At 37.7% G+C, this 25218-nt stretch overlaps 1 protein-coding gene across 1 annotated transcript; it reads left to right on the plus strand.

Moving 5' to 3' along the window:
• The first annotated feature begins 242 nt into the window (after window positions 1–242).
• Window positions 243–22615, plus strand: LOC106922749 (neuroligin-4, X-linked-like). Its single transcript, XM_088001666.1, has 8 exons — window positions 243–1164; window positions 1651–1803; window positions 6367–6552; window positions 7640–8090; window positions 11529–11742; window positions 14250–14374; window positions 18870–19479; window positions 21574–22615. The coding sequence occupies exons 1-8, from the start codon at window positions 693–695 to the stop codon at window positions 21979–21981; spliced, it is 2619 nt and encodes an 872-aa protein (XP_087857792.1). The 5' UTR covers window positions 243–692; the 3' UTR covers window positions 21982–22615.
• Window positions 22616–25218: the final 2603 nt, after the last annotated feature.

The following is a 25218-nucleotide window of genomic DNA, read 5'->3' on the forward strand; positions in this document are numbered from 1 at the left end:
GCTGAGCGGACAACATCTCGTTTGCCCCATCTATCACTTTCATATCTATTTTTAAAAGGAGCAAGTAAGGTAGCTCAGCAAAAGACTGATGACATGTGTGTATCATACGTGTGTGTGTGTGTGTGTGTGTGTGTGTGTGTGTGTGAGGGTATTCCACTGGAAACTAATTAAATTCATCTTTTATTTCTGTCTCCCCCCCCCGTTCCTCCCTCCCTCCCTTCTCTATGCTTCCAGGAGGCAGTCTGGGCTTGTTATGGGGGTGACCGGAAGGAGAGAGTGACAGAGGAACAGTGATGCCACTGTTTACATAACGACACATTCACACACATGCATCAACACACGTATATACCCACAGACATGCATGCGGGCTCAAATTGCCAGTCCGGGACACACACGCTCACTTAAACTCTCCAGCACATACATACGTACACTCACAGGGACTCAGTGACTGAGTCACTGCACACTCAGAGGCAAAGACTCACTGACTCACATGCAGACACATACACAAGGGGAAAAGGTTGCTCTCAAGAGACAGGACTGCGTGCAGTGTGTGTTATGGGCCAAGCTGAGCAGCAGCTGTGCGTTAGAGTTGGATACCTCTGAGGGGTCAGCATAGACGTAACCCTCAACCTGCCTCCAGCACCTCACTCTCCCCCCTTCCTCCCCCTAGTTTTCTGCCTAATCAAACCGTCATGTCTGAGCTGAGGACCAGCAGAACTATTCCTCCCTCCCCCTTCTCCTCCTCGCTTGGATTTCCATCCCTCCTCCTTTCCCTTTGCTTCTCCCTTTCTCTCCAGCCGACCTCTTTGTCGGCTGAGCAGACAGTGCCTGTTGTTTCCACGGCGCAGGGCCGCATTCGTGGCATCCTGACCCCTCTGCCCTCGGACCTTCTGGGGCCTGTCATCCAGTACCTGGGAGTACCGTATGCAAGGCCACCAACTGGGGATCGCCGCTTCCAGGCACCTGAGCCGCCTCTGCCGTGGCCCGGAATACGGAATGTGACACAGTTTGCTCCAGTGTGCCCGCAGGCTTTGGATGAGAGGAGCATGCTGGGAGATATGATGCCATCCTGGCTCACAGCAAACCTGGATATAGCAGCAACTTACCTCACTCACCAGAGCGAGGATTGTCTCTACCTCAACATCTACGTACCCACAGAGGAAGGTGAGTGAAGTGTGCAGTGACTTTACGGGGCTGGGGCGGTTAAATTTGCATGCACAGTTAAGGTTGGGATTACATGTTATGGTTTATGCCCTATGGTGAATACATGAGCTAAGAGAATGATACCTTTGACAAATGATTAAAACATGGCAGAGAGCTGTTGCTGCACATACTCAGGCTTGTTGAATAAATAAATAAAGGTTTTTAAAAATGGGCCTTGTTTTCTCTTCCCCTTCAACATGCCGCTGGTTGAACCGACGCTTAATATGCAAGACACCTGCGTCAGTCGCTATGGGGTTTACGCATTTACTTGTGGAGGAAAATGGGAAGGACACAGGCTTACTCATGCATACATATTGGTTGATATAAATGCATGTGAACCCATGCACATGCACACTCAAATCAAGGACTGCACCCTCCGGCTTTTGGTGGTTAACTAATGTCACCTTGGTGATTTGAACACATTGGTAATCTGCCTGTCTATCTCAGACATCCACGAGGAGGGGGGTCAGCGGCCAGTGATGGTCTACGTCCACGGAGGCTCGTATTCTGAAGGCACTGGGAACATGATGGATGGCAGTGTGCTCGCAAGCTACGGCAATGTCATTGTCATAACCCTCAACTATCGCCTTGGAGTTTTAGGTAAAAGAATCACTTATCTCAGTTTAATACATCATTTGTGTAACCATATGCAGACCACTGTGTTGTTAGATAGCAAGTAGCTATAAATTTAGTAGTAGTAGCAGTATGAGTATAGTTTTGTATAAAATACTTTTCGAAAAAATAAACCTTAAATTCCCTTAAATGTATTCATTTTATGTAATAATTTCCTTTAGTGTTTATTGTTGCCATAGCAGCAATACAACAGTGTTCTATTTATTGGAACTGTTTTGTAGGTGTCTGTTTTTTCAGATGGTGGAGGAAATCTGATTAGATCATATACAAAGTTATTAATTGGCATAGTCAAGCTTTTGTACTTCAGTAATTATAGGATTATAGAATTTTCACTGAAAAAGACCTTTTAAGTCAAGGTTTAAAGGTCTCATTAAGTTTCAAAGGGAATCTCTCTGGACCATTTCAAATTTACCTCCAATGGCTCCTTTGTCCTAAAGGACAAGTGCACAGAAAAGCTGTATTCCCTTTCATTCCTTGCCCTTACGCCGTATCTGCACCACTTTAATTTACTCGTTCATACCAAGGTTGCTGGGTTTCTCGTTCCTTTTTGTAATGCTGAGGGTCGGCAGAGAGGTAGCACTACTTGGCTCTTCAAACGGAGATTTGCTTAAAAAGTCAGATATGACCAGAGTTCAGAAATGCATTTCCAAGTATTTCCTACACTTTACCCTTTCGCTCTAGAACATCTGGTTTACATGTATGCGAAGACAAATGGAAAAAGGTCTGTCATTTTCAGCTTCAAATTCCTACACACTAAATTACAGTGTAAATAATGTAATTCCCAAGTAAGACAAGCTACCACACGTTGTTTTGAGATTTTAAAATTCCATGACTTGATGTAAACGTGTGCGCTGCACAAATGTTCCTCCCTCTGCTATAAACATGTTATAGGAATATTGTTACCTAATCTAGTGCCATAACTCAACTCAGCCTGCTGAATGCTTGTATTGGGGTAGACGATTTTTAAATTGGAGTGGACAATTTTTGGAGTAAAATATATAGCTTTGTCAGAAAAACAATTGTAATGTGAAATGTAGTGTACTCTGATGTCTTACATTAATTAAAAAAACATTAATCTTAACACAAGTTGTTTGCATAGCTTTACAGAGTATGCATGGATGCACTGACATTGTACCTGTATAAATGAAAAAAAAAAAAAAGAAACGGGCCAATTCATGAAGTACTTAAATTATTTTCCCTTTCACAGATGGAATGTGTTAATAAATAGTCTTTGTCATTTTGGATTTAGAGTGATAGGGCTTTGGAAAAGGGAAAACTCTTAAAAATGAGACCCTTGTAACTGCATCACTTTATGCACCATTTAATTGCATTGTTGAGTAGCAAGGTGGCAACAAAGATTGCTCCACAGAGTGTAACAGTCCAGGACATGTCCAGTGTTCTGGAAACATCTGTGTGAGGTGAATCTTGAAGCACTGATTCCAAACAGTGGAATCAGCACCACTGGGGGTGATTTGTTGTGAATCTCCCCCAGACTCTTGAGTTTACTTTACAGTCCTCTCCCTGTTGCTAGAACACTTTCTTCTTCCACAGCTTTTCCTTCCACTAAACTTTTAAATAATGTGATGGGATACATTTGTATTGGTTTTATGTAATAGCCAGTGTCTTTAAGAAGCAACTTTGCAAACTGCCATGATCAACATGAACAAAAATAAGCACTTGAAAGATATTACCCCATGAATAATGTAAAAGTCTTACTTTTTAAAATTTAATTAATGAAATAAATTAACTTTTCATTGATATTCTAATTTATTGAGATGGGCCTATAGTTTGCGACTTGATTCAGAAGATTAATTCTGGCAGGTTGATAATTATCTTTCAACTCATTTCTCTATTATCCAGGGATTCTTAATGATTCATTACAGTTTTGTTTAAGGTGATTCTGCATGTAGATTTATATATATCTCAACACAACAGCTCATTTTTCTGAACAAATGTATACAATTTTCACCATCTGGGTTATTTAATCCTTCAATGAGCTATAAAAATGCTCAAACCATCAGTGATTTGTTTCTTACCCAGAGCACAGTTTCTCTCCCGCTATTCCTTCTTGTTTGAATGGAAACATGTTCAGCATCCCTTGTGGAAACAAAACCTCCCTGAAGCCATTTTTTCCTTCCACTACTGTCATCGACTTGAATCTGATCCTTTTTATCTCCATGGCTCTTCGACTCATTGCTCTCTGAACAGAAAAAAAAAAAAAAAATGTTGGATTCCCTTTGGTTTTTCTAATTTTAGTCAGCCCTACGAAGCCAAAGAGTTGAACAAACAGACTATCATAAAATCCATTTAGGCTTTTTGTGGTTGCAGTCATCGGTGTGACATAGCTTAGGAAGGGGCACATGAGGGTTAAAACATTTAATGCCATAAAGCATCATTTACTTTGCTGTACTAAGAGCCGGAGTATTGAGTTGTTTATGCGAGCACAGTATCTATGGCCTCAGTGTGATTAAGTCAACCGGACATGATGCATATTCAATTGCCTTGGGGATATTGATATTTTATATAAAAACAATAACAATAACAAAATCTCAGGGGCATTGTTTCAAGTTTGTTTATCCATTAAAATGCTCTTTAAAAGCACAAAGCTGATGCTAATTCTGCTGCATGGAAGCATTTGAGGACTTTATGAGAGGTTCTGCTCTTAAAAGGAACGCCACATCTTTGACTCAGCTTTAATTAAACAGATAATGGTATTTTTTATTAGCCCACAGCGGTGCAGACAGGAAATGTGGAGAAAGACATGCAATAAAAGGTCCAGCAGGCTTGGAATTGGTCTTGGGATTCGCTGCTTGAAGGCATTCATGCCCATGTGCCCTCACAGCTTAGCTATCAGGTCGCCTCAGGCGGCGCAGGTTTTCTTGAAAATGTATTGAACCCGAGTTGAACATTTTCTAAAAAAAAAAAGATTTAAACGTTGAAATTCAATGTTTTTTATTAGATGCAGAGTTAAGGCTGACCTTGTGGAAAATTGCTGCTGCAGATGTGATCAACATTGTGAGCCAAACAAAGAACAATTCTACATGCCTATTTTTGTCCTCACCCCACCCCATTCCCCCCACCTCCATTTTGTGTGTTTATGCCACCTCCAATACAATCTTCACCATTACCATCATCATCATCCTCCTCATTTCGAGTAGCAGAATCACCTTCCTCCTCCTGTTTTCCATCATCATGAGTGGATGCATGAGGTGAGCCCATTTACACAATGCAATACATTATTATGCCAATGATTTTTTTTGCCTACTCTGCAATATTCACCTGGAAATCAAATATGCCTCTGTGAAAATGTGAACTCCTTAAACAGTTTTAGTTAAATATGGCTTGAATGCATATAATCCTGTAACCGTTCAGAATGAATATAATCCTGATATTTTCTTTTTTGCTTCAATAAAACGTCTGATAAAATGCACAGAAGTGAAGTAATGCACTACTTTAGCCTTGCCTTCACGGTTATTATACTCTTTTTGTGCCGGAGGTTCATAGAAATGAGCTTCTGCAGTAATGAGATATACTGTGGCAAAATGAGCCATTAGGATCTTCTGTGTTTACTTAATAATGTCAGTAGAAGAGGGAATAGGAGGCGGCTGTGGGTGTGATGGCAAGCGTGTGTGGTTTTCTGCTTGTTGTAAGTTCACAGTATTGTGACTGCACCTTTGTGGTTTGGTCCAGTCTAAGACCAAGAAAGAAAACCACATCTTTTTTTTTTTCCATCTCATTTTTAAAGCTATGGTAAATACAGCTCCTTGCGAAAGTATTTATACTCCATGAAATTTTCCACATTCTGCCATGATGCAATAACAAGGCTCATTGTGGAAAGACCAGGTCAAAAAAGTGCATAATTGTAAAGTGGAAGGAAAAGGACACAGTGTTCGACATATTTCACAAAGAATATCTGAAAAGTGTACTTTCGCAATAAGCCCTTTTTTACTCAGGAACATGAGGATAAAATCCAATGCAGTCGGTGTTACAACCTGTGGTAAAGTATTAACTCAGAGCGACTAATACCACACATTAAATATTTTCATTTATGCGTCTTCAATTTAGCGCTACTTTGTGTTGGTCTGTTACATAAAGTCCCAATAGTTTCTATAAAATACACAGCAGTGTGTGAAAAAGTAATAGCAGCATGAATATTTCAAAAGACACTATAAAGTTGCAGACATGTACATTTATACAGTCATGTTCAATCACTTAGAATTTTATTGAAAAGCCCACAAAGTTAAACACAATTTGTTTTATATCCATTAACTGTTATGATTTTCCAGCTTATAATTAACCAAAACATTACATTTAAAATCAGAATATTAAGTCAGACCAATAAGAAACATTTTAATGCAGAAATGTGGGTTTACTGCAAAAGCATGTTTAGTACCTTATTAAAAGTTATTTTCAAACGGTACTTTTAATCTGACAGAAGAGATGACCTGGAACACATATTTTAGTCTACTGGGCATGGCCGTACATGTTTTGCAGGTAATATGACTTCCTTCTATCTCTGCCTGCCTGCAGGATTTCTCAGCACAGGTGACCAGGCAGCAAAAGGGAACTACGGCTTGCTTGATCAGATTCAGGCTCTGCGCTGGGTGAAGGAGAACATTGCATCCTTTGGCGGCGATCCAAGCAGGGTCACCGTGTTTGGATCTGGTGCTGGTGCATCATGCGTTAGCCTCCTCACCTTGTCCCACTACTCTGAAGGTAAGAGAAAATCATGCAACACAATTTCACTACTCACTGACGTTTAGTTTTCACTCGATTTTCTTTTTCGTATAGTATATGTTAAAAATAGTAAACAGGAATTGATGAGGACGGTGTATTCTGCGGAAAGTCGTACATTATACATTTGAAAATTATATATTTGGAACCAAGGTAAATAAGAGTAAAAAGCCTTAAATGCTACCTTTCAAATAAAATGAAATACTTTTTCTCTGGTTTTTACTTAAACCTTTACATTTCATGTTTTTATCACTTTTTAAATAAGTTTACATTTGTTTGCTGCAAATCATCTTTTATTTTGCTACAATTCTGTGATAACTCTTGATTTATTAGTTTTTTTTATGCATAGGAGAATTTTTATGTTTCACCATTTTCTTAAATTTACTTAGTTTAGCATATTTGGTGTGATTTCCTAAGGTCGTTTAATTACATGAAAAGTGGACCATAAATAAAACTCAACTGACTTGATATAATTCTCATACCTTTTATTTTAGTTATGTTGACATTTGGATATCCATTCCATTCCTGTTCAATTTGTGTGGTTACAAGTTATGCTTTAGACCTTGTTCAGTCTTTGAAACATTTCCAGTCGTTTTAATCTTTTAAATAACTACGCTTTTGTAATATACTTTATGGTAGAACACTTTAATATAAGTTCATCAGACCACAGGACATGTCTCCAAAACTTGGTCAATTGGCTTTCTAACTTGCTGTTGGAGAACTGGCTTCTTCCTGTCTGAGTGGCCTTTCATGTCATGTCATCCCAGGACTCATTTAACCCTGGATTCTTTTTACAACCAGCATCTTCTTTAGTCTTTTGCTTTTGTTCTGGCATCAATGCACACATTTCACACACATAAAAAAGTGTACCCATCACAGTACCCATCTCCTTCCTGAATGGTACAAAGGCTGGACAGTAAAGATAAATGTATTTTAAGGCTCTTTACACCTTTTAACCAAAAGAATATATATCAGTGTACGTGTGTGTTGATGTACTTGTGTACAAAAACGTATTTGCAAAAGTGATCCTTTTTGGATTTATTGAATTTTTATTTTTTTTTTGTATCAGATCTGTTCCACAGAGCCATTATCCAGAGTGGCAGCGCTTTAGCCAGCTGGGCTGTCAACTACCAGCCAAGCAAATATGCCCGGCAGCTCGGCGAGAGGGTTGGCTGTGGCATTGATGATAGCACTCAACTGGTCACCTGCCTCCAGGGCCGGAGTTTCCGTGAGCTTGTGGAACAGAACATTACTCCGGCCAAATATCACACTGCTTTTGCCCCGGTGATTGATGGCGACGTTATACCTGATGACCCTCAGATTCTGATGGAGCAGGGGGAGTTTTTGAACTACGATGTGATGCTGGGGGTCAACCAAGGCGAAGGCGTGAAGTTTGTGGAGGGAATTGTGGACTCGGAGGACGGTGTCACAGCCGAGGACTTTGACTTTGCCGTGTCAGACTTTGTGGATAGTCTGTACGGTTACCCAGAAGGCCGAGATACACTAAGAGAGAGCATACGGTGAGTATGAAAGTGAAAACCTATGTATGTTTAAGCATCCATGTGATATTCTTGGAAGTATGATTACCAGCTTTCCTGCTTAGAATTAATCGGAATAGACAAAGAAGGGAAAAGGGCCATAAATGGGTCCACATTATCCTCATCAATAGATGTATAATTTTATGTTGGAGGTATGATGAAATAGGTACTTGGCAAGCATTATGCAGATGCACTTTTTAGTGATGACCCTTAAGGTGGCTGAAGACTCCTTACAAGAAAATATAGACTTCTATATTTTTAATAATAATTTGTAGAAATGAAAGCTACAATTCAGAACTGAATCTCCAGTTGTTGTTGCTGTTTATGATCCTGAATCTACTGTTTCGACTGCAGCACAGCTTACTAATGCAGGATAGTAGAAAAGAAGCAGTTTAAAAATCATGAGCTACTGCTTTAAGTACTCTTCTTTTTTATGTTTATTGATTTTTATCGAGTGGTTACAATGCATGAATGAGTATGAGATTCTTGCGGTATGACAACTTCAAATATCAGCTACTAATATATTATAATAATTATAGCTCATAGCATCAATGGTTGTTATAATACCAAGTAAAGCCTTTTTAGAGTAAGGCCAGGAGCAGAGATGTACCGATGGGGGTTTTATGACTGAGAGACAGCTTTTTGTTAAACTGACCTACCAATCCTAGTTTTCCTTGATGGTCTTAAGATACTGGTTCATGAAATCGGGCCTGTCTGGACCTTACTTGTGGTTAAAAATCAACAAGTGCACGACACTGAGAGGACAAAAAAAATCACAAAATGACAAAAAGGATAATGGTGAAAGAATAATTATGCTGTCTATTTTAGAAGAGGTTAAAAAACAGTTCTTACAAATAGATAAAAGACAATGTGTTCACTGTTGACGCTATACCCCTGTGTAACTGACTTACATAAGGCTGACACAATGAACCTTAGCTCTGCCTCTGCGGTCTCTTCTGCTGCTTATGTGTCAGTCAGAAGTTGAAAAGTTTTGAGAACCACTGTCTTAATAAACTATAAATAAAGCCTTTTTAAGTATTTTTATCCAGCCTTTCGCCATTAATTATAATTAAAAGCAGAGTGGCAAGTGTATGTTTCATGAACGACTGCTGTAAAACAGAGTTTTACCATTATTATAAAACAAAGACAAAAAGATTAGAGTTGAAATTGGAATCAGTCCTTAGCATCTTCAATCAGAAATGAGCCCCAATAGTCTGGTTAATAGTATTAAATGTAAACAGTTATCTCTGTGTATTTCATACAAAGTGGAGATTCTTCCGCTAAGATAAACACATGGAAAAAAAAAATCCAAATAGCTGCCAACATTTCCAAATCCAGCAATCCTTGACAGACATCAAACAATAAAATTGCAATTGCGATGTAGCACAACAGTCCTGTTATCTCACTAAGCCTCTCAGTAAGCCATACAATCATCCTCTGCATAAAATGCAGTTTCAATCTTCGATTACTTTGCTTTCACATACTTAATTTTAAACTTAAGATAAATGAAAAATGAATCTAATTTTGGGTTTCCCTGAAGTAACAACTTCCACATGGAAGATCTGGTAAAATGCAATCCAGTGCTTTCCACTGAGGAGAAAAATACTTGATTTTTGAGGTTATGTTGGGCCACTCACCTGTCAGGGTCAGTCAAACTGAAAATCAGGTGATTCTAGTCCGACCCATTTCTCTTTAAATCCTTTATTGAAAAACATAAGCTGATATCAGCTGATTAATAATACAGTTAAGTAGCTAGCCTGCAGTTGGTTGCTTGTCAGACATGCATATTATAGCTTTGCAGCTGTAGTTTTAAAATACCAATACCTTTATGAGAGTGATGACAGTGTACTCCTTTTAGTTTGAACACAATGACTGGAAATGAGTTCAAACGTATTTAATCTTTATGCCAGCCCACGGTGGCGGCTTTCAAAACATTTGGTTTTGAAACCTTGGTGTACACAATGCTTATGACAGGCCTAGTCTAAACCATTTCTTTGAGAAATAAAAATTATTGATTAAAGAATTTTGATAAACGTTTTTCAAGGTATAGGATAAAATTAAAGCAATGGGGGTTTGTAAGTAACATTTCTATTTATTGGGTCCCTGAAATTAGCAGGGTTTATGCAGTTCAAACGCAGCTTTGTCTTTTATCTTGACTTTGATCTTTGCATATCTGCTGATCTTTTGCAAAAATGAAACAGCTTGAAATCTTAATAATGGTCACAGATTAACACAAAAGTAAATTTTATGTAGCACAACCTTTTTTTATTTTTTTTTTTGAATGATGCTACAAAACAATGAAGCTCTTGATAGGGAATAATGTTGAAAGTACCAAAGTCTGCCAGCTGCAATTCTAATGCTCACAAATAAACACAAAATGCATTGATAAAATCATAGTTTACAAAGTAAGGCTAAATATAATTCCAAATATATTATATCTTTATTCCTGTACTTCGATTTAATGCAGACAAACTGAATTTTGCAAGTTGCTAACAAACAGCTCCTGAGGAGAACGCACCACTTCAATGCCATCAGGTGACAATGGCCTTTAGAAAAAATAGTAAACTATGAGATAAATAAAAATCCACCCTCACAGACAATAAATTTGTAGATAAAAAACAGCTATCTCTGAGCATTACAGTCCCAGATATATTGTTCACACAGCAACTGTAGCCCACAAACTCCCATAATTTACTGTGCATACAAAACTCTGTGTTGCCAAGTAACACAGTGATTGCTGGACTTCTTTCTGGACAGTAACATCCATTAGTCAATTTGTTGTACTCATTGGTCTGATCATCATTCTGCTCTCAACTCCTCTGTACTTCCTTCCTCCCTGCAGTAAAACCACCCTCTAAAGATTTCAGATACTCAGCTATATAATGTCACGATAGACGTGCACGATTAATGAATTTAGCATTTAGCCAGATTCAGTGAGCGCTTGTTGGTTATTTGTTGGTTGCACACACATTGGGTGTGTTTGGTGGAGCCCATTTAACTTGATCTGTCATTTTAGTTGTCTTCTCTCACTGTTTCAAAAAATACTCTGTCAGGCTAATATTTATTATTATTATTTGCAAGGACTTCCATGTAGATGCCGTCCTTTATTTTACTGTCTTTTAGCAATACAATGCTGTTAGAAAACTGCTTAGCCAGCACCGGCGTGACCACCCAGCTTGCAGTACTATTTACAAGCTGAAAGCTTTGTACCCAGTGAGCAGCAGGGAAGACCTAAAGTTCATTTGTTTATTTTTAATAACTTAAACAAACCATCTGTGACTCTAACTTTTGGAAAGCTACCGCATTAAATGCAAATACTGGACCATGCAGAAAATGTATTTAGGAGCACGATTTATTTGGTGCATGTGAAATATTTTGCTCAGTCAAGTGGCGAGCTGATTTCAAATATGTTTTGTGAAGGTTCATGTACACTGACTGGGCAGACCGCGACAACGCAGAAACGCGGCGAAAGACACTAGTGGCACTTTTTACAGATCACCAGTGGGTGGCGCCAGCCATTGCTACAGCGGATCTCCATGCACAGTATGGGTCTCCTACCTACTTCTACTCCTTTTACCACCACTGCCAGAGTGATGCCACGCCACCCTGGGCTGATTCTGCCCATGGCGATGAGGTAAGACTCCTTGTGTCTTTCCTAATATTTACTTTTGATTCACCAAAAGAGATGATATTAGATGTTAAGAAAAAGAAAATATATCTGTAGATGTTTAGATACACTCACTATGAGCATGAATGTGATTCATTTTGGGGTTTTAATGATTTGTTTAAAATAATTTTTCAAAACGGAATGATAATACAATAGACAACTTCCATAATTTTGGTGCACACATTTTAAATTATTAAGTATTTTCTACCCAGTATGAGAAAAATCAGATGATGGTGAGATTGTAATGGTATTATTAGTTGCAATAAAGCCATCTCTCTTCTGGTTTTTAGGGATAGTCGTTACATTTCCAATAAGGTTGAGGTTTACGTGTCTACAGAGCTTAATGTTTTTGCCCGCTTTGTTCGTTAAAAAAAAACAAAAAAAAAAAAACAGTTTAATAATTTTCTGTTTGGTTTGAAAACTGTGGAGGAGAAGATAAAAAATCAGGTGTAGTCCATCTTCATTGTTGCACCAGGTTTGTGCAAACTTCAGCGAGAGGCTGCCGCCACTGTGCTTAAAAGATTGTATAGTATTCTTGGGTTTAAAAGTTTTACCTTGACTCTCTTTCTGTTGTTTTGGCCCGAAAGCTCAATCTTTATCTTGTCTTACGGTAAAACATTTCACCAAAAGGTACTTACCCAATAACTGCAGCTAATTTCGTTTCCGCTTGGAGGTGTCAGTTTCAGAGCTGGTCTCTCGGCAAATGTGACTTTTAAGTGGCTTCATAGTGTTTCAGCATCTTCCAGTGTGTGATAAACTTGAGCTTAAGTGGAAACTCGGTTGCCCCTTGAGCAATATAAATAATGACATTTAGCATCAGAGAGTTAAAAAGTTGGACACAACTGAATGTTTCAACGTAGCACAGATCCCAAAACCACGTAAAAACAGTGGAATAAATCAGGCTAACATTTTAGGCTCTGGAAGGGTGCCAACTTCAGCCCTATTAAACTTGTTTGGACCATGCTTCAAAGCTGAATTACCGTTTCTGATAAGAGAAGTGGCCAAATACTCTAGCAGAATTAAGTTACAAGGTTGTTGGCTCCAAAAAGGATGCACTTCATCTACGGCTGTATAAGGGACATTCATCCAAATACAAATCAGGGAAGGTGAATGTGTGTATTTGAGCCTGTATGTAAGATTTCGATCCTGCATTGATGCTACACAATTCACAAGTCCAAACAAAAAAATAAAACAAAACAAAAAATAATCAGTTTAAATACATCAATTAAAGCCCTTAATGAATATGACTGTCATGTTGATGATGAGTGCCTGATCTGTGATGATCTCAAAACGAAACAACTCTGCCTTTGTAAACAGATTTACATCTGTTTTCTCACCTTTACCCACGTGTCAAGTACAACTTTAATATTTAAAGTACACACAACTAAAGGCATACATCAACACAGGTTAAGTGCACTACTACCAAATAAAAGTTAATTTATGAAGCTAAATGAAAAGAGGAGAAATAATACTCAAGAGCATTTGGGAAATGTCAGAAAATAATCCATCGGTTGATGAACTCTTCGGAAATTGTTCAAAAAGCTTCACAGCAGAAATACTCAGAGTTGAACCAAATCAAACTAAGTTGAACATTTTTCCTTCCGACAGATGTTTGTTTTTTAGTTTAACTGTACAAAATAGATGTCAAATAAAGTTGAACAAACTATTGAATTATTTTCCTTGGACTATGTTTTGATACTTTCTACTGTGGGTGTGGGTTCACTTTTTATGTGCAACTAATAAAAGCTGAGGCAGGCAAAAAGGTGCAAAAAAAAGAGATAAATTTAAAATTCTGCTTGAAAAATACAAATATGAGATGTGTTTCACAGTTGGCTTTTATAATTATCAGAGAGCTATTCTAAGCAAAAGGCAAAACAAATCAAAAAAAGACCCTAATCACCTGCTTTAATTACAGCAGAGTTGTAATTACTGCAAGGAATATCTGAACAAGAACAGTACCAAGCTCAGAAAACAGCAGTTGCTGGATGCACCATCAGTTGTACAAGTACTCTTAGAGATGAAAAGAGTTTTAATGTGCTTAATTTGCTCTGTGCGATTCCTCATCTCTTCCCCCCTCATTTTCATTTGCTTTGCAGTGTAGGCAGTTGTTTTCAATGCGGAAATTCTGAACATTTTATTCACATTTTTCATTCATGTGGGCTTTTCTGAAGTCTGCAGAGAGAGAAGGAGCTGAGTTCTAATTTTCTTTTAGGCTACTTCAAATACAGTCTTTTGAGTGGTTATGAAATTTTAGCTCACTGATGCTAAAAATGCGCTGCTTTAAGGCTTTAAGCATATTCTCTAAAAGAAAAGAAGTATCTACTGTCTTCTAGGTCTGACTTTCAGCACAATCCTTTTAAATCTTCAAATGAATTAGAGGCTTTATTTTAAGTTCATTTACAGATTGTCTTGTTTTTAAGCAGGGATTGGATGTATTGCGTAGTTTAATCCAGCGTGTGTGTTGGTGTGTGTAGGTGCCCTACGTGTTCGGCGTGCCCATGGTGGGTCCCACTGATCTGTTCAACTGTAACTTCTCCAAGAACGACGTGATGCTGAGCGCAGTGGTAATGACTTACTGGACCAACTTCGCCAAGACCGGGTAAGCTGAAAAAGGTTCAGTGATGTGAAACATGAATCAGAAGGAAAATCCCACTGACGGGGTTTTTCATTTTCTTCATGCAGCAAAAACTCATGAAAAACAAAGCATCTCTTCAGCTAATTAGCTTTACTGCGATATCAATATCTAATCCTTGCCTACGAGGAGAAGAGGTCTTATTTTAATGAATGAAGGCCCAGACATTTAATCACATTTTCGGATGTAAAATAAAGTGTGCTGATTGATTTTTTTCCTCCTCGTTTTTTTTTTTTTTTTTGTATGACTTCACAGAGACAAGGGTTTGGCAACATGCAGTGTTGTTTGTGTCAGTGTGGACAGCTCACTCTTGAATTTACAGGAACAAATCTCATCCAAGCTTAAAATGAGACGGCCAAGATTCAAGTCAATGTTGTTGTTAAGATAAACAGCTTTGTGCCTCTTCGCTCTGCAGTTCTTAATACGCTAGCTTTAATTCTTTGGGCTAACTCAAAGTGATTCATATCGCATATTTTAATACACATCTTCTTTCTTATTGACATTCAGGGTTGCATTTTTATTCATAACATATATTTTATTTTGAAGGGGAGTTTCCACTACGAAAACTGATTTTTTTAAAAGCAGAAAACAGTGTTAATAGGAACAAGCAATGAATTGACAGGTGAGGAATGTGCGTTGTTTTTCCTTCAAAGCGTCTCAGGGTGATGAGGAGATACTTATTCAAATAAAATCATGAAAGAAGCACTGCAGATTGTTTTGGCAGCGGTTGCACCGTGATGTTCTGTCAAAGTCTTGACAGGCCTTTTCATATTTTTTTCAGGGGCTTGAAGTAACCTACTCTCTCCTTTTTTCTACTCGATCATTTCTGCGGAACGGAGTGCTTACTCAAAATGTTAAATGAAAAAGTACTGCCTAAAGCTAGAGGATTCAATTTATTAAACTGAAAATGAAATTATCTGCCTGTGGCTTAGAGAAATATAAGTATAGAAAAAATACCACTTTAAAACTTTAGAGATTCGACATTATATACAGTGCCCCGCAAACATCTTAAACCTTATTTATTTTTTGTTAATATAACACAATAGACCACAATGTACATTTTATGTGGTAGACCAAAACAAAGAGGTGTACACATGCAACGTGGAAGAAAACACATTCATGGTGTTCTACATATTTTACCAATAAAGATCTCATACAAGAAAATTAATCTGCATTTATCCACTTTACTCTGATTCCTCTAAATAAAATCCAGAGCAAATAACGATCTGCTGAAGTCACTTAAGGCCTCAGTGGTTTGTTAGAGGACCATAGTGAACAAACAGCATCATGCAGAACAAGGAACACAGCATGCAGACCTCAGATACAGCTGTGGAGAACTATAAAGCATATTTAGGTTATTAAACAGAATCAGAAGCTTTGAATGTCTCATAAAATACTATTCAGCTCATCTGTTTAGTAACAATGTTCTTTCATTCTGACTGGGACTTGCGGGCCAGTCTGGTGCTTATTTCCATCAGTTACTGGGTGAGAGGTATTTAACATAAAAACCTCTTTTATGCATCTGCTTTTCATTAAACAGCTAGCAAGAAGAAAGTAGCCATAAAGAATGCTGTCAAAATGTCCATCTGCCATCAGGCAGTTATTTTAGGGACACCTAAGACAGCACGCTTATAAAAGAAAGTACTCTTGTCAGATGGGACCAAGTCTGAACATCTATCCCCACAGGAAAAACATTTTGTGGTTGAAACCTGGCAGTGAACAACACACTGGAAACACCCTACCCATATGAAGCATGGTGGTGGCAGCACCATGCTGTGGAGATGTTTTTCTTCAGCAGGGACAGGGAAGCTGATTAGCGCTGATGGGACAATGGAGGAAGTTAGTATAAGAAGATATTTTTAAAGGCTGCAAATTCGGACTGAGATGGATTTGGTTTGGTTTTCTGTGGCCAAATCAATGTTGAGATGTGGAATGAATTGCCAATCTGTGTCATAGCCCTCCTTCCAAATCTGATTGAGTTTGGGCTATTTTACAGCCATTTTTCACATGAACAACTATTTGCAGTAATGCATTAGTTGATCTACCACATGAAACCCTAACATTTTACATTGAATGTTATGTTCATTATGTGAACACGTTGAAAGGGTGTGATTACCTTTGCAGGCACAGGTAAGACTTTTGTTTACTCTATCACCCTAAAAGACAAATATAATAGCTGAGGATAAACCCTCAGAAGTGAGAAATTACTATTAATTAATTGAATTGAGGCTCCCTCCACTGGGATCTTTTCAGATTTATAGAGTCATCGTCAGTGTAACTGCTAATCTAAACAAACAGTCTCGCTCGCTGACAACATAAAGAATAGGAAAAGTGCTTTTAGAGATTTAACTCTGACGTGTGAGAAAGAAAAACAGAAACGTATCTCTAATGTGGATGCACTAAAGCAGTGACATCACATTAGATTTGCAGTTTCCAGCACAGCTTGAATTATCATTACCACCATAGCAAGCCGCAGAGCAAAAATCACCAAAGGAGGGATGTGAAGAGTTCAGTCCACCCTTCAATTATCAATGGGGAACTACTTTCTCTGAAAAGAGATTCCACTCTGCTGAGAGCGCCACAGACGATGATGGAACTCTGCGACAGCTCAATTTAAGCGGCGAGGCGACGCTCCCAGATGTATATTTTGTGAGCTGCGTGGGCGTATCAATCCTCGGCTTGTGCACTTGCTTGGGTGTTGGTCGGGCTTCCCACTATGGCAGCATTTCTGCTCTGCTCATACAGCAAAATCAGCAAATGACAGTTTAATTTCAAAATTGGTTTAGGTTTTGTAACAGTATGACTGCTAATGCAAATACTGTATGCTGATTGATGCAAATATGTTGTCAGACGAAAATATTAATGTTACTTGATATTTTCACATTCGTGAAAAACTAACAGCTCGTTTTATTTTACTGGGATTTTATGTCAAAGATCAACACAAAGTCAACACAAAGTGGTATATGATTGTGAAGTGTGGGGGCGGTGGGTTAAACATGGTTTTCAACATTGTTTGCAAATAAATCCTGAAAACAGTGACACACATTTGTGTTCAGGCCACCCAAATCAACACTGGTGTTGGTTTATCACATAAAATCCCAATAAAATACATTGAAGTTTGTAGTTATAATTTGACAAATTGCTAAAAAAAAAAAAGTTGCAGGAAGTCTGTGTTCATGTCTCAGGAAGATGGACTTTTTTCCCCCTTTCTTTTTTTTATTATTGTAAATAATAATATCTCTCATAACAATAAATTTTTTATTACTAAATGAATATTTTTCTTACTATAAATACCTGAATGCATATCTTTGTTTACTCTTGCTCTCTCAGTCTTATGTGTTTGTGCTGTAGCGTGTCCAACTATTACATAACCAGAAAAAGTCAGTGATCTACGCATCTACACATAAATCACCTTGGAGTGATTTATGTGGAAAAGAAAAAAATCCCACACCAAAAACAAAATGTATCCTTTGAGAATTTACTTGCCAGTAGTTTGTTCCATGTCACCTTGATATTGATTGGATGGATGTCAGTGTGAAATTGTTGGCCAGCTTTGAGAGAAACAGTTCCCTCAGAGGAATTTGGCCCAGCTAAGAAGAAGCTCAGAAGCTTTTTTGGACTCCCCTAGATTTAAGAACTTCAAAAGAATAAATACAAATATAAATAGTACATTTTCAAAGAAAAAAAACCCATCTGAACCACACGAGATTGAACATGATGCATTAGAATAATTCTATTTGATCTTTATTGCATCATTTTATCTAACGTAAATTTATGCGTTCAAAACGTTATCTGAGTCCATCGAATCCTTAAGGACCAAATAGATGTCCCAGTTAAGTTTCTACTTATTTTAGTGAATACTAGCTACTTTCAAGTAATCATTGGTTAAAAGTATGATAACCTATAAATATTTATAATCGGTTCATCTGATTATAAAAACTAAAATCAGTTATTTTGTCTGAAGCATTAACTTTTACCTTTTCACTGAGTAAACAGTTGTACATACAAAGAAGAACATGGGATGCCTTTAATATTCCCCAGAAGTATGTTTTTTTTAAGAAAATAAAATCAATATTGGAGAACATTTCACTAGAAAGAATTATAAGATCAGAAAATGCTGATCGGCTCCTAGCTTGCTGCTGACTTAGGAAAAACTTGAGAAAATAAAAGAAAAAGTTTCTCAACGCCAGAATGATCATCATTAAATATTACTTAAGTTATAGTAATCAATGCTGCCCCAAAGTTGTTATTATTACTTTATGGCAAAATGTCATTTTCAAAGGGAAGACAATTAAGGAAAGTTAAGGTTGGAAGCTTCTGACACACCAGATAGCATACTAGCGCTTAATTCAAGAAATAATTCAGCAAATTTAAAATGAGACATTTTAATTCTTAAAACTGAAAAAGCTCACTTTGAATGTTCTCACAATGATTTACCTGTCAGTATTTTTCCTTCTTTCAGGGATCCAAACCAGCCAGTTCCTCAAGACACCAAGTTCATCCACACAAAGCCCAATCGCTTTGAAGAAGTTGCTTGGTCTAAATACACCCCCAAAGAGCAACTGTACCTCCACATCGGCCTCAAGCCGCGTGTCAGAGACCACTACCGCGCCACCAAGATCTCCTTCTGGCTCCAGCTCGTTCCTCACTTGCATCATGTTAATGAACTCTTGCAGTCTGTTTCCTCCTTCACGCACAGTCCCTCTCCACAAGACGATACGCCTTATTCCTACACCAAGCGTCTATCCAAAGGTTGGCCTCCTATAAGCACACGTCATCCAAGTTCGCAAGGGGGAACGCCACAGCCTCCGGAGTCCGCTTTGGGCCAGGACGGAGGGGAAAGTGGAGTTCGGATCCCAAATGAGGACTACTCGACTGAACTCTCAGTTACGATAGCAGTCGGAGCATCGCTGCTGTTTCTCAATATTCTTGCATTCGCGGCTCTGCTTTATAAGAAAGACAAAAGACGTCTTGAGCATAGAAGACCACGTCCGCTGCCTCCTCCTAGAAGAGACATAACTCCTGCAGATGTTGCGGCCCACCTGCAGGGGGAGGGGCTGATGTCATTACAGGTGAGTAATCTTCTGTCCATTTCTAGAATAGGCCCATGTGCGCCTTCTCAAAGCTGATCTAATTTAACCGGCTGTGTTATGAGTTTGATATAGATTCCTGTGTTAGGTTTTCCACAAAAATTGTTAGAGCAACAAATAACTAATGTTGAGGTGTGGGTTTAGTTAAAGTCTGCTTAAATAAGTGGATTACATTTATAAATTATCCAACCAGTAAAAAAAATCAACCACATAAAGTCGATTAAAACTTTATTAAACTCTGTTAAAACTCTATTAAAAGAAAAAGTTTAACTTCTGTTTTGTGATCAATGTAAAAAATAATGACAATGAGAATAAAGTGGAAATAATATCTTGAAGAAAAGGCAAAAATTAAACAGCTGTTAGCTAAAAGTAACATAATTCTAGTCCTTTGTCCAATCCAACAACCTGGGTCACATTTTTTGACCCAGTGTTTTGCTAAAAGTACCAAACATCTGCCCTGACAGCATAAAGTTATTTATTTGTGCTAAATAAATAACTCAACTCTTTGTGTGTGAATTAATGAGTTTGACGGCACTTTAATAGCAACAAAAGTTATACAGAACTAGTCAAGCGCTGACATTAAGTCGGTTGAGGCTGTGAGGAAAGATTTACTAAACTCTTGGCCTGCCGGAAGCACAGCTGCAGGCAGATCTCTCTTCTGACTCACAGCCTGTCATCAGAGGATATTATCAATATGAAAATGAGCGAGAGCGTTCGGATGGGTGCACGTGTGTGGATGTACAATGGCTTGAATTGCGGAAAATTGCCTCCAATTCATTCACTGAATGTTTCAACTGTATTTGCTGTGTTTTGGTTGAGTGAAGCTTTTTACATACTTTTTATGCCAGACAATTTCTAATAATTTGCAATTCAACTGTATTGCTCAGCATCACAGCTGCTTAGACAGTCTGTTCTGTTATTTAAAAAGTGTTTTTTTTTATATTATGTAAGAAAAAATCATAAAAACCCTTTTTTACACACAGTATTGTGATCCATGTTTGAGTTGAGGACTGATATGCTAATTTACAGGTTTCAGATGCAATTTAGGCATCTGCTGGAATAACTTTTTAAGTTTTATAGTCTGTAAACCAGTGATATTAAGATACAGTGTGTGTTTGTTCATTTGATTTATAGCAGAGCTTATATGAAGTGACCGAAGGACATCTAATGTCGCTTGAATGGATGGACCAATTGCAAAACTGCTAATGAAATAAGAATAGTTTTTTTCCTCTTTACTGGCTGGCTTAGTGCTCAGTAGATACAAAAATCCAATTATTGTTTTCAATTTGTGAACGCACCATAACATAGGAGCTAATATGAACTAATAATGTGATGTCCTCACTATTGATATTTTTAGAGATGAATAAATCTCAAGGGCAGCTAATTGTGAGCTTCAAATGTCTTTAAAATTATGTAAAAGGAAGAACAAGCATTAAAACGGGCCTCTAAAAACAAAATTATTTTTCATAAAGTTATGACTAAGACTCATTCCTGTAAATTCTTTTGTAGTGCCAGTTAATTTATAAGTTACCTTATAAATAAAGATTTGCTAGGCTAATATTTATTTGAATTTGAAAATTAATACATTTCCAGCAAAATCATTAAGGTGACTTAGCAGATACGAATCAAGATAAATATCTGATTATCATATTTACCATTTCAGCAATCTACTTTGAATTGGAAAAAGATACATATTTAATTTGATCCCTTTTAGTGTTTTGGTGTTTGGATAAAAAATGAAATGGTTAAATAATCGTAATCTGGTTTGCCAAGATGATACGTAGCAGCATTCTCTCATTACATTTTTACTAATGTGTCCCTCCATTTTCTGATTAATAAATATAAATAATAAAAAAAAGCATTAATATCAAACTTGAGCAAATTATTTTTATTTTTAAGGTTCATTGAAGTTGAACCATTGTTCTGTCGTCAAAAGCCTAAAATTATTTCCATCAGTTGGCACCGTATGCTGACTGACTGCATTTATTACTGAAAACGTTGTAAAAAAAATCTCTAGAATTCATTCTTTTTTTCTTTATCTTCATTGTGCTTACTTTCCCGCCATTCATGTTTCAGGTGAAGCAGCTCGAGTGTGATGTAGCGTCAGCGGACGAGCGGAACAACGCCCACCACCATCACACTTTGGACACGCTTGATGCCCTGGACGGTATGGACACCCAGGACATTTACAGCACGCTGGACACTGTGCGACTCACCTGTCCACCTGATTATACCCTGACCTTGCGCCGCTCTCCAGATGACGTTCCCCTCATGACCTCCCTGACCCCGGGCTCGCTGCCCGTGACCCCGGGCTCACACCCTGTTACTCCTGCAACACCAATGACCCCAATGACACCAGGATCGGTGGCTGGGATGAGGATGGGCCACCCTCACCAGGGATACACACACCATAGCCCGTATAGTAATACACACTTGCCCCACACACACATCTCCACGCACACACACTCCACCACACGCGTATAACCGCAGCCAGACACTGACAAACACACAGATCTACAGCTCACAATCCAACACACGCACACACACATACACACGCATATTCACACACATGCATAAAACAGACTGAAATACCTCTAATAATTACCCTGCAGGATTGTTACAGATTGAACCACAGAGAGACTTCTTTCAGAATGAGAAAGCAGACGTGTGTGTGCGCGTGTCTGTGTGTTGCATGTTGGGTAACTGCAGTTAAACTGGGTTCCCCAGAGACACAACTCTGTGCAACCCAATATGTCAAGACCTGCTCTGGATTTTAAATCAGCTTTTTCTACACCTGAGGAGGAAGATAAAGATTGCGCGGGTCAGTTCTGGCTCTCTACTACCACACCTGAGTGACTGTCCTGGGAGCGAGGAAATCAGACGCAGATGTAGAAACGAGTGGAGAAGTACCACACACAGACTGCTGATGTCAACTTGAACAACCTGTTAAAATGTGAATGTAGCATTTTTTTTCCATTAAAATAGATCAAAGGCCCTATCTGCCAAGGATCCAACTAAGCTAAGATGGAAAGAAAAGAAAAAAAAAAGCAAGGGATGGTTGTAAAAAAGATTTACAAGAGAGGGATTAAAAAAACTATATCAATCGAAGGAAAAAAAATTGATTGTAAGGGAGATAAAGATTTTGTTGAGTGAGATTTGACAGCCAGGAAAGAGGATAGAGATATAAAAAAACAACATGGAAAGTATGCCAAGAGACAGAGGTTAGATTCAGATGAAGAACGGGCCTCTGAAGCGTTGCCAGACTCCCTGAAGAGTCACTCTAACCAGCGATGTGTCAAACTCTTGTAAATAGAATGGAAAGATACAGATATATTATGATTTATAGCATTTACCTGCTACTTGCATTAAAACATGACTTATTTAACCACATTATTGCTTTCATTTCAGATATTAATATATTATTGTATAGATGTCCTAAAGCAAGGCTGGTTGTCTTTCCATCTCACCTGCTGTAGTATTTACACAGTACGTTGATATAAAAGCTACATTTGCTATGCAGAATCATTTTAGAGATGTTTTTTTTACCTATGTGACCATATAGATACTTGTTCAGCAGCTGAACTATAGAATATTTTCACATCATCCTGCCATTTTTTTCTTTCAACATTGATCAATGAGCTAGTACTGTGTAGATAATGCAATATTGGTTTGATGATTAAGCACCAGCCAAAAAAAAAAAAAAGAAAAAAAACATTAACCCTTTGACCCTTTATCCCGTTGTCCCTGATTGTTCTGACATGATTTTCTTTTCTGTACCCCAACTCATAATGAGGTTTTTGAAAGACAGACAGATGGTGATGATTAAAGTGGCCCAGAATTTTACGTAATGTCTAAAAAACTCAATGAGGCATTTTTTCTTGTATAAGATCCTTAAAAAGTAATTGAATCTATGAAACATCTTCACTTTTTTTCATGTTACAACCACAAACTTTTTAAAAATTATTTTACAGAGTAGTACATCATTGGAAAGTGGAAGATTTGTCAACTTTTGATGCATTTACAGCTGTAAATCTTTTGTCATTGTCAGCTTTGCACAAATAGAAACTTTCTGTTGTTTTAAAGAATTAGTTTTATCCACATTTCTTTAAAAAAGAGCTCAAATTTGATGAACCATTTGTAACCGTCAGGTTTTAAGTCCACAGATTCTCAATTGGATTTACATCTGGACTTTGACTGGGTCATTTTAACGCATTGATCTGATTTGATGCAATTATATATTACATATCAGCTTACATATTGCCATTGGCTGCATCTCAGATCAATGCCGTCTTTGCACTATTTCTTGGTTTAGGTGAAGTTTGCACATTAGATTTTATTTGAAGGTGCCAGAGTAAATGTGGATCTGCAGTTGTTTTTTGGAAGAAAAATTAAAATTAATTCATACATTGTCTTCCATTTTGCAATTTTGAACAACTTTGTGTTGATATGTTATAGTAAAGTATTTTAAAGTTTTTGGTTTTAACATAAAATTTACAAATGCTTCTGAAAGGCACCGTGCCCTTGATATTTACACTTCGCGAAGAGCCGCTGTTTTTCCAAGTTGTTCCCCTGATTAAACTACCTGGTGCTGGCAAAAAATCCTGGCCCTGATTAAAAAAACTTCTCTAAAATCAATTTTTTACAGCTTGAAGTTGGGTTTACTTTCCGCGACCTTGGTTTGGAGCAAGCTTTGATTAATGAGGTGAAGATAAAGTAGCTCTGGGTTATAATGAGAGCAACGTAACACTGTAGGAAAACAAGGCTCCAAACATGCTGCTTCCTAAGCCTTAATATCCTCAAACAGGATCATTTTTTTTAATTAAAAATGTTGAATTAAAACAAACCTATCTCTGAAATTCTGACCATCATCTTGTGGACATATTGACAATACTGAGGTTTTTGTTGTTGACTTCACTGTGAGTGTAGGAGGGCTTTATGGTTGTTACTGGTCTTAGTCATTAGCAATAGAGATCAAGCATTTCTCAAATCCATTACAAACAATTTCCATGCATAAGTAAAGTATTTAACATAAAGAGCTCCCATGGAGACCACATAAAAGGCTTTTGCTGTGCTCCAGTTAACCAAAATGATCATAGGACCCGTAATGACTTCAAATCCAGTAACTCAACCAAGTGCCCGAGCAAAAGATTTGCAGCATTTATGTATTATTCTGCATTTGTTTCCCAGCCCTTTTCCTTCATCCAACTTTAGTCTGGTCCTTCCATCCCTTCTCCTTCCCAGCCTTAACATGTGTGACCACAAGCAGCTTTGTCACATTGAGACCTATATAATCTCTGCTCATCCTAAGTAACTTCATCAGTTTTCCTCAGAGTTTTTTTTAGTCACTTGTTAACCGAATATGTGAAAAATTTAAAATTGCTGAAAACTTTGTGGCGAACAAAAAACTTTTTCAAAACGATACAAAAACAATATTTAAAGGATGTTTGGATGAATATTTGTTTCTTCTTATGGGTTTGCCGTCTCAGCAGACGGATGGCGTGTGACGAGCCTAAAACATTTCTGCTGCATTTTTGAAAAATAAAAATATCAGTATTTTACAATTTTTTTGTGCATTTTACAATTTTTTTGTGCATTTTACATTTTTACTGTCCCTGTTTTAATATGTATGGCACTGTTTAAATTAGATATTGCTTACTTTAAAATTAATTTGCTGTGGGCATTTTCTTTATGTAACGTTGATGGTTCTTTTATTTATAGCAA

This window comes from Poecilia mexicana, unplaced genomic scaffold, assembly GCF_051168715.1.
Source record: "Poecilia mexicana isolate PSO_F unplaced genomic scaffold, ASM5116871v1 scaffold_2, whole genome shotgun sequence".
Taxonomy (NCBI): domain Eukaryota; kingdom Metazoa; phylum Chordata; class Actinopteri; order Cyprinodontiformes; family Poeciliidae; genus Poecilia; species Poecilia mexicana.